This window comes from Poromitra crassiceps (assembly GCF_964638095.1).
Source record: "Poromitra crassiceps genome assembly, chromosome: 28".
Classification (NCBI taxonomy): domain Eukaryota; kingdom Metazoa; phylum Chordata; class Actinopteri; order Beryciformes; family Melamphaidae; genus Poromitra; species Poromitra crassiceps.
Window position 1 is genome coordinate 11,469,640 of NC_139651.1, and position 10,297 is coordinate 11,479,936.

Genomic DNA, 10,297 nt, shown 5'->3' on the forward strand with positions numbered 1-10,297 from the left:
GCAAATAGTTTCAAACAATCCAACTTGCCGTTTTCAGCGTGTAGCAACGAGCCAGCGTGTAGGTTTCTGCCGGTAGCTTGCTAGCTAGTTAGCTTGTTGTTTTCACTGAGGCGGCAGGGGGGGACGTTTTACAGGAGCAACACACAGGGAAAAGGGAGCGGAAGCCACTCTGATTGACATGGTCGGAGCCAATGACAGAGCTTCTGGGAGCGGACATCCGGCTGCCACTGAAACCGACGCCTCCAATGGGAGAGCAGAGTAGAGGAGGGGAGGGTTAAAATAGAACAATATTTTAGCCTTCAGTTCTTATCATTGTAAGCTCTTTGATAGCACACCCTCGTCCCTCGTCTCCAGGCAACAGGGTGTAAATAAATGTCTCCACAGGTTGAAACAGGAGTGGAAGAGAAATGAATGAGATGTTGGCTTGACGTGTGTGTTTATAGAACCAAGGGCAGACTGTTGAATGCATCTTGGAAGCAAGATCCCAAGGATTCAATACAGGTAAGTTGACATGGAGTGGTGGATAAGGCAAGCTAACGTTAGCGATATTGTCATAGCTACAGTAACTAGCAAACTTAGCCAACGTTAGGTTTCAGCGGTGATCAACATCCTTTTTCTTCGTGTCATCTCATCCATCAACGCTATTTGTGAATACTGTCCGTGATGTCTGTGGAGAAATGGGTTAGCTTGTTAGCCGTGGCTTAACGTTAGCAAATACTAAAGCTAGCTAGTGTAGCGTCCGAGGTAACAAGATTAGTTAGCAGCTGGGTCAGAACTATATAGCTTTACAACTAATTTAAGTGTTCTTCATACAACGACCTAACGTTATACTGTTCGGATAAGATATGAAATGACGTTAGCTTAACTAAACGTTATTGTAGAAGTAGTATAAACCACAGGAAAGCTTGGATCTGCAAATGTGCTTCAGTGAAACAATTTAATGCGTAGAGATGAGCTAACCAAAAGCTTCGGGTGGTAATCTGACCAAGGCACCAGCTATAGCTAGATGATCGATGCTTTTACCCCTTACCCGCCCCAACTATAAACTTACTTTTCAAAGGAAAATACTTATGATGGCCAGTGTATTAGTAGCTAGGTAGATGTGTGGACTGTTCTGTACTGTGGAACATGACCAAGTTTGCACCAATGCTGACAAGAGAGCTATGACAATGATAATAATACTGTAATCCAATAGCTCCGACATAGATTGTAAGTGCAGCTTTGACTCTGGATGCATTCATTTCCAAAACTCTGAATCCGGCTGCCCTGCGACCATACAAAACACCTATGCCATCATACTGGAATCTAGGAAAAGTTGTCAATATTCGTTTCAGTTTTCAGGTATCAATAAGAGATTGATCACAAACAGGTGGTCGGTAAGATAATAAACCCAAATTGTTGACAATAAAATGGAAACACTGCTTCTTCTGTTTCTGCCTTCATGTGCCTATGTGAATTATTGAACTTGCGAGGATCAAATAAGTAACCCATGTAAATTCTGTTTTAGGTATGTGTTAGAGAATGGAATTTCCACTCTTCATCCGCTTAATGTGATAATTATAACAGCCTATCTAAACCAAATGAATTGAAGCCAGGAGTCCAGGAAGATGTCAAATTCCATTCTCTAACAGTATGTTTATTGTACAACATGTATCTTCTTTGCAGGAAGATCAGGCCGACAGCTAATGGTAGCTGGTTAGCCAATGGGGCTGTTTGACAGGCTAGCAGGATTGCTGGGGTTGAGGAAGAAGGAAGTGAATGTGCTCTGTCTGGGACTGGACAACAGTGGCAAAACCACCATCATCAACCACCTCAAACCCTCCAATGTAAGTCTATCAATAGTTTGCTACAGTGATATTACCCAATAAACATTCTGAACAAATCATCAAAATGGTTAATAACAACTTTGTGTTTTGTGACACGTTGATGTTAACCGTCTGTAATTTAGCTGGTTGAAAAGAGGATGTTCAGACCGCTGAATCAAACAACGCTGAATCCCAGTTGGAGCTCACTGGGGTATTATTGACATTGCAAACATGATGGAATATTATCCATCTCACAGGCTGAGTAGGCAAAAATTACAATGAAACGGTTTGGGCTAGAAGTAGCCTGCAAATAGCCGGTGCAATTGGGAGCTAAATTGTGGCTATGCATGGGTTACGTATACCATGTCAAACTGAACACCTTGTAATCGGTTACACACGCTAAAATATGTTTTCCTCAAACTCACCATTCCCAACAATTAATGTTTTCATGTCGGCAAATGGTCATAATAAAGTCACGTCTTGAACCGACGTCTCTTGGATTCGTTCACCTCGGCGCAGGTTGAGGAAAATGTTTTGTGGGTACATTCATTATTCAAGTAGCATAATCACAAATAATATTATAAATGTTATACACACAGACACATGTGGCATGTGTGTGTAAATAATGAACTGGTTGTACCAAATTTATGTAGTATCATTTTAGACCTATTTCTAATCTGTACTCATTCATTTAGGATTTACAAACACTTAATTTGTCTCACAGGCCCAGACGCAAGACATCGTCCCCACCATTGGCTTCAGCATAGAGAAGTTCAAGACATCAAGGTAGCTGCTCTTCATGATTCAACAACCAGTTAGAAATTCAACTGATTGTCCGAGGAATGCTTGGTCACCTTTTGTACAATTCTATGTATCTGTCTCATGTAATTTGACCTTGTCTCACGTTTTCAATTTGGATCTCTGTCTTCTCCTCAGTCTGTCCTTCACAGTGTTTGACATGTCAGGCCAAGGCAGATACAGAAACCTCTGGGAACACTACTACAAGTGAGAGAGCCCCGATGGCACAGGAAGTGCATCCCGCTCTTCTTTGACCTTTGACCTGTCCTGTATACATTTGATCTGTGTTGTTGTCTGTGCTTGGCTTTGTTTCACTTTGACACCTCTGATCTCCTTCTATTCTCAGGGAGGGTCAAGCCATCATATTTGTCATTGATAGTGCCGACAAGTTGAGGATGGTCGTGGCCAAAGAAGAACTGGACACATTATTAAACCATCCAGGTGAATTTAGTGTCATTCATTACTCTTCAACGTGTGCCTGCATGGGTTTGAGTCCCAGGCCAGCTAATGCTTTGCTGTGACATCGCTTTCACATGGCTTTTTCTATCATACTGCCAACCTTTATCTATTTTATTCAGCTTCTTTTCTAATGTTGTCTCACTTCCACAATTCTTCATCAGTTGAACTGGATAAAATTGCTCTTTGATGACATTAAAACTTGCCCCATATTGTTCCTCTTGCTCTCGCTACAGACATTAAACACAGGAGGATCCCCATCCTGTTCTTTGCCAACAAGATGGACGTGAGGGACTCTCTCTCTTCGGTCAAGGTCTCCCAGCTGCTCTGTCTGGAGAACATGAAAGACAAACCCTGGCACATCTGGTAAGACACACGTGCACGCCTATCCGCTTACTTATGGCCCGTGTGCCGACGACGCAGTGGATCGGACGGAGACTGTTGATCCAATTATCAATGATTCATTGTGACGTGGTGTGAAACCGTGCACACTGTTGCACGTACACACACGCACGTGCATTAACAACTAACATAAATGGCATCAGTTTTCCTTAAAGGAACAGTCCACCCCAAACGGAAAAATCTGTAATTATTCACTTACCTTCATCTCAGACGAAATGGCATTGAAGTTCATAAGACTATGTGTGATGTTGAAAGGTTTTGACTGACATGGGGAGTGAGTAGATCGCTGAGCAGAACAGAACTTTTGTTTTGCGGTGTACTGTTCCTTTAATAGCGGGATTGTAATTCTACAGTCCTCTAATGTGACCTGTTGATATGTTTCAGTGCCAGTGATGCTGTGAAAGGAGAAGGTTTACAGGAGGGGGTCGACTGGCTTCAAGGTAAGATGAGAGTTAATGTGAGTGATGAATGGGGATGTAACGCTGTGCAGAGTTCACAGTTCAGTTGGGTAGACAATATTTTGCTTAAATGTTCAGTGTAGTCACAAAAATGTGTGAATGTAAATTTCAGATTCTATCGCATAAGGCCGTGGGTGTGTCCATCTAGCGTCTTTTTCCGACCGTTAAACGCTGGAAGTACGCTGGGAAGCGCTGATCTCAGCGCACAATTATATAAGGAAGCAGTCTGAAACTAAGGTTAGCTCAGTGCGGTAGTAGCTTGATAGCTGACGGCTAACACTAGCAAACAACACACATACAGTGATTTAGCTCAACACTCACCAGAAATATTAAGTGTCTAGCCAATCTGCTCCCACAATTGGGCCTTTCTGTCTCTGTTGCGATAGTTTCTCCATACAGTTGCCAGAAAAGGAGCACCCGACACCAGCGTCTTTCTGAAAAGTTAAAATACTTTCAGCTGGGAACATAATTTCCCCATTCATGATTTTCTTTCTCTTATTTTTATTACCATTATATTTTGGCACATCCAAAATTCTCCACATGTGTTCCTGATATCATTCCAGGTTATTTATTTGACAGGAGGAGGGTATACTGTACATAACGTACCGTAGTTTAGTTATTTCATCTGCAAAGAGCATTCTGATCTACGGCATCCACACAACATCATCTTTTCTTGTATTGTTTTATTCTTTCTTATTTAAATCGCTCCATAGAACAAACTTCACAGTGAGTATTGGCTGTTGTGTTTGTGCTGTATTATAGCATTTGCTGTATAGTTGTGCTGTGTGACAGCGCGTAAACATCTCCTCTAATTTTGCTACTAACTCCATCCACCCATTGTCTTGCCACTTATGTGGGTCAGGATCGCAGTGGCAACAAGGAAAGCAGAGGAGCGTGAACATCCCTTTTCCCCAGCAACTTCCTCTAGCTCCTTCTGGGGGATCCTCAAAGCTCTCACGGGCCAGCTGGGAGATGTAGTCCATTTAACATTTTTCGGTCTGCGCTAGGGCCTCCTCCAAGTCAGCATCCTTAACTAGGCGTCCAACCCACCTCCACTGGAGCCTCTAAATGCAGAGGACAAGCAGCATTTCACAGTATCACCACACTCGAATTCATTACTCCACCTGCTGCACCTAACCTCTCACGATCGCTTTTAGCCTCACTCGTGAAATAATACCCAGAGACACCTGAACTCCGGCCCACTCCTCACCTGAATGGGACAGGCCAGCTTTCTCCAGGAGAGAACCATGATCTCATATCTAGAGGTGGCCACCCTCCACCTGAACCTGACCACGTCACTTCCAGCACTAAACCGCTTCAGTACACATCAGAGATCACAGAGTGATGGGGCTTCAGTACACATCAGAGATCACAGAGTGATGGGGCTTCAGTACACATCAGAGATCACAGAGTGATGGGGCTTCAGTACACATCAGAGATCACAGAGTGATGGGGGCAAAAGGATGGATTCATCTGCCACCAGCAGAGATGTCACCGAACTGCATGCTCTCTAGACCTGTGAAACACTCTCACATACCGCTTTCAGACAGACACTGTTCTGGTTCTGGCTCTGTTCTGGAGTCTCAGAACCTTGGTGCTTTCTGGAACTGCATGCTCTCTAGACCTGTGAAACACTCTCACAGAGCCCTTAGCATTTCAGGTGACATCTCATTCACCACTGGCGTCTTGCTGCCATGTTGCTTGATCACTACCTCAATGAGATGCTTAATGCATACCCTCCAGCACTGCCTTCTGAACAGAGTTGGTGTCTCTTGGGTTTTGGAGTTCCTCAAAGTGTTCCTTCCACCCTCAGATAATGTCTCCAGTCAAGGTGAGCTTTTCCGCACAGCTGCTGAGAACAGCCTGAGAGGCTTTAGGCTTGTAGCCATCTGAAAGTCATTCTCTAGCCACTTTGATGAACTCCTCCTCCCTCCTCTTGCTTCTTCAACAGCTGCAGCCTTTTTGGCTTGCAGATACCCATCTTTTGTACCATCCAGGCATGGACGCCACCTTCTTCTGCTTGACAGCCTCCCTCACTGCTGGTGTCTGTCCACCAGCAGGTTCTTGAGATACCACCAGCTTTTGACCACAGCTCTTAGCTCTCTTCACCCAAGTGTCAGTACAGGTGGCCTCAGAATGATGAAAACAACTATGAAGTCAATCGTTGACCTTTGGCCGAAGGTGCTCTGATACCAAGTTACACCGATGAGCATATTGTGTTTCTAGATGGTGTTGTGTTGATGTGACTTGATCATTCCCACCCCTCAAAGTGTCCTGACATACAACTGAGCTGTCTGCAGTACAGTAACAAGTAACAAGATTTAATTTTCAGACAGAATCATATGTAATGATTTGAATCTTAATGCTAAATGGCGTGCAGTATATTACAACATGTGCAACAGGTTTCTCAACATGCACAAAAATAATAAAAACCAGAAAAGCTGTGATAAATAAAGAACATTACTGTCGCTCCATCATGAGAGACAATGACACATGAATGAGACTGACATGTTTCATTTACAGCATGTTTTCCTTCATGCATTTGTCACTTGTGTTTTCCAGATCAAATCAGAACAATGAGAACGTGAGGTGGAAGTAGCAGCATCATCTGATCCATGACAGAAGAGCCTTTTAGTAATGCCCAGTGTACACACACACACACACACACACACACACACACACACACACACACACACACACACACACACACTGTATACACAAATTGTGGCTTTACATGCCAAAGTTTGAAGTATAAACAGACTAAAATTTTAAATTTTGCTGATCAATAATCCTGTCCAGTAAAGACAAGAAGCAGTAACAATTTGTCAAAAAAGGGTCTATTACATTTCCTCTTTGATGTGTCTCGTGTTGTTTGGTATCCACCATTTCACTGGCACAGTTACTGCTTTTTGGCTTTGTGAGGCAGAATTGGCGAGTCTCTTGTGAATCTTTTGCATCAAATTGTCCCATCATTGACTACCGATGAAGGGTAATATTCCATCCAGTTGGAAACATATTCCACCACTGTGGCAACCTTTCAAGCCTCACCACCATCAGGGTTCCCCATCCCCAATTTAGAATCAAGGTTTACTATTATAAATGTCTATAGAAGCTATTATATATTTGTAATATGGCTGTTGCTAGGGCTTGCAGTTTGTGTTTAAATGTAGGGAAGTAATACTGTTTACAATATGTTTATTAAATGTAGAGAGGGATGAATAGAAAAGAAAACACGACTGCAAAACTGAATTGTATGTATATAGATGTAGTACGTTTTAGACTCACGAGATTTATTGAGGCCTCTGCTTCTATGTTATTCCTACAATCTTAGTCTAGTCATTGTGAAGAACAACCAATCTTTCTCAAAACGGCAAACCTGAGAAATAAGGTGAATCCAAAAGAATCACTTTGTTTGAGTAACACATGCTGGTCTGGATGGTGTCACTCTCTCATTTGCTGTCGCTGAAGCAGCTCTAGGATTTTTAAGCTCACATACAGTATGTCTTGTTTTGGAAGGGACTTTGCGTTCAAAGCTCGAGTACGAATTCCTGTTAACGAAGGAAGAACTTTGCTCAAAGGAGAATTTCGGTTTATTTGAACCTGGAGCCCCTCTCCTCACATTAATTATTATCTGACGACTCACCCAGTGTTCTCCGGTGCGATTCTGAGCCTCCTAGGCGTTGTTGTGAGCCAAATAGTGTCCAAGCCAGTCCTTGAATGGCGCTGCATCGGGGCCAGATGGCAGCGTGCGGTTAACGGTGTCCAACTGGTCATTTTGTTGGTTCAATGGGGATATGCACAAAATCGAACCATGTTGTAAGATTTCTAAATGTATTCTCCGAAAAACGAGCTGAGCTAGTCTTCTGCCTAGGAGGCTCAAAATCGCACCGGAGAACACTTGGTGAATCGTCAGATAATAATTAATGTGAGGAGAGGGGCTCCAGGTTCAAATAAACCGAAATTCTCCTTTAAAGGGGACCACAGTAATGATGTAAAATATTCTGCATTCCTGCACTCCAGAAGTTAGGTTTTAGTGTGTCACTGTTAGATGTTTCAAAATGATGATCAACTGGGAGGTCTTTCAGCAAAATTCATATCCCCATGCCAGTTCTTAAGCGGTGCAGCCACTTCTGTAAGTGACTGCGTGTCCGCCCCGTTTGAGCACGGGATTTGAGAACGGGATTTGAGCAGTGCACCGAGATGTGCGCACGAGATGTAGACGAGCCCCCCCCCCCCCCTCCCCCCCCCCTCAGCTCTACAAGGAAGCGAGAGTGGAGATAGACAGCGTCTCAACACCAGTGAAACACGCACACATGCGCACGCACGCACAGTGCCAGAGAGAGTGCTAGAGAGAGGGGGGGTGGTGGAGAAGGGTCCAACCTGCACAAACCTGCGCCACTTACTTCAACACCTGGGTGTGATTTTTACATTGATTACAGCATTCCAGACGCCATCACACAGCCACCACTTTCAAACGCGGCACTTTGTGTCGGCACACGTCCACTTCAGCACCACAGAAGTGACCGATTCAGACAAACTATAACATCAGATGAGCTGTATATATATATTGTATTTATTACATTGTATGTGTATTCATTCTTGAAGAATAAAGCTGTGAAAAAGCTTGGTAGTGTCTCCTGCGTGCCCATTCTCTTGTAAGGAGCTCCCCCCCTCTCCCTCTCTCTCTCTCTCTCTCTCAAGCATCCTGGGTTCTGCCAGCAACAGCTGCTCATTAGGTTCCTCTACAGTTGGCGTATTCACTCCTACAGTTTATTATGAGGATGTCTATGTGGTTTCTGATTATGTTATGTAACCTGCTTGTTAGTTTATGCTTTTTCCCTCCCGAAGTTGTTGTTGTGGTGTAGTTGTTGATGTGAGTACTCGACTAATGAGGACGTGTACGTGATTCATTTGCGAGCATAAATAACTGGCTCAGTTGAAGTGTTTGGCCGGCAGTGTGTATCTTGAGACCTGTCACAGCCATGTGGCGGCCATCTGTCAGACGTTCAAGTACAAGTACAACAATCTTCTGCATGTTCAACATTTCGCCATCAGTAAATAGTCTGTTATCAGTTGTCGGCTGTTTATTTGGCATACTTCAAACAGAAACACTGAAAAATGCAATGCTAATCAGTGGTATTGCTACTATTGCTCGATTTTTTCAAATTGTGTCAGGAATTCTTATTTGTTAGGCTATTTGTAATTTTGTGTTCTGTAACTATGGCCTTCCAGCGGATGAGCCTGCTATTGCCTCTATCCATGGTGCTGAAACAGTTGCAGTTCCTTGCCAACAGGCGACGCTGTGCACGCTGAATTAGCGTATCTTCCTCTCACCTAATGAGTGAACGGCTTACTCGGCCTTCTGCAGTAGATAACTTCCTCATCGCTTTCGGTTCAGGACACTGTTTACTTTGTGGGTGTGTGTGTGACAGGGACAGGGGGTTTTGATTTCCTAAAGCTAGACTAGCTGACGGTCTATATCATTAAATCTCTCTGCTGCTTAAGTTTTCAGCACCCACGGGTCCATCCTAATTGGATGCCTGTCAGTTTTGACAAGAATAAATTAAACGACTGGAGCCAGACGAGGCCATTAACTAGACACAGCTCATTGATATATAGCCTAGCTACCGATGGGAAAGTGGCAGATACTCACTTTAAAATTTGAATTGCTCACAGGTGGGTAGGCTATATCGTGGAGCATTTTACTCTATGAATTCTTATATATCCAATATCCAGAAAATGGCAAAGGCCCACCAAAAATACCCCCAATCAAGTATAATTCACTTTGTTGACATTTTACCTTTGTATACATAATTACTGCTGTAAATCTGAGTAACACTGCAACTCGGAATAAAAGTTACTGAGTTGTAAAATAAATAAATAAATCGTGACATCGTTCCCAATAAGGACATGACAGACTTCGATCGTCCCACCCAGAAGAGATCTGTTGCTGGCTTTATCCTGCTCCAGAAATCGTTGCTGTGGCCAAAGTTAATTGCGTCGTGCAGCCAGTAGCCGTCAGCAGCCCAAGTAAAGTGCAGGCCAGGGAGAGAATGACAAAGATGCAGAGGCCATCGAAATATGGTCATAATTGACAGGTTACACGTTGAAGAGATGACGCATGGATATGAATACAGGTTGATGTAGCCTATGGTATTTATAGACTTTCTTGAGTGTTCCAACTTCCAGAAATAATAAGCTTTGAAATTCGTGACATTCAATCTGTGATTTAAAGAAAGCATGAAAGACATTCCAATTCTGTTATCCAAATGGAATCTCGGCCCATTTCCGTCTTCCTCCGGTGAGTCCGGTCAGATCTATATGGGTCCGATTTTTTCCCCTTTTTTCCATGGGTCAGATACACCATCAGCTATAGTA

At 43.3% G+C, this 10,297-nt stretch overlaps 1 protein-coding gene across 1 annotated transcript; it reads left to right on the forward strand.

Moving 5' to 3' along the window:
• Positions 1-1,690: 1,690 nt before the first annotated feature.
• LOC310799723 (ADP-ribosylation factor-like protein 6) lies at positions 1,691-6,601 on the forward strand. Its single transcript, XM_083662318.1, has 7 exons — positions 1,691-1,826; positions 2,530-2,591; positions 2,742-2,810; positions 2,950-3,044; positions 3,296-3,425; positions 3,846-3,901; positions 6,482-6,601. Exons 1-7 carry the CDS (start codon positions 1,704-1,706, stop codon positions 6,505-6,507), a joined length of 561 nt encoding a protein of 186 aa, XP_083518444.1. The 5' UTR covers positions 1,691-1,703; the 3' UTR covers positions 6,508-6,601.
• The last annotated feature ends 3,696 nt before the right edge of the window (positions 6,602-10,297 follow it).

Excerpts from the sequence above, each read along its gene's own strand:
- LOC310799723 (XM_083662318.1), top strand. The coding sequence starts at position 1,704 with ATGGGGCTGTTTGACAGGCTAGCAGGATTGCTGGGGTTGAGGAAGAAG. Across the intron at positions 3,045-3,295 it reads CACATTATTAAACCATCCAG|ACATTAAACACAGGAGGATC; the intron begins GTGAATTTAGTG and ends CTCTCGCTACAG. Across the intron at positions 3,902-6,481 it reads GGGGGTCGACTGGCTTCAAG|ATCAAATCAGAACAATGAGA; the intron begins GTAAGATGAGAG and ends TGTGTTTTCCAG.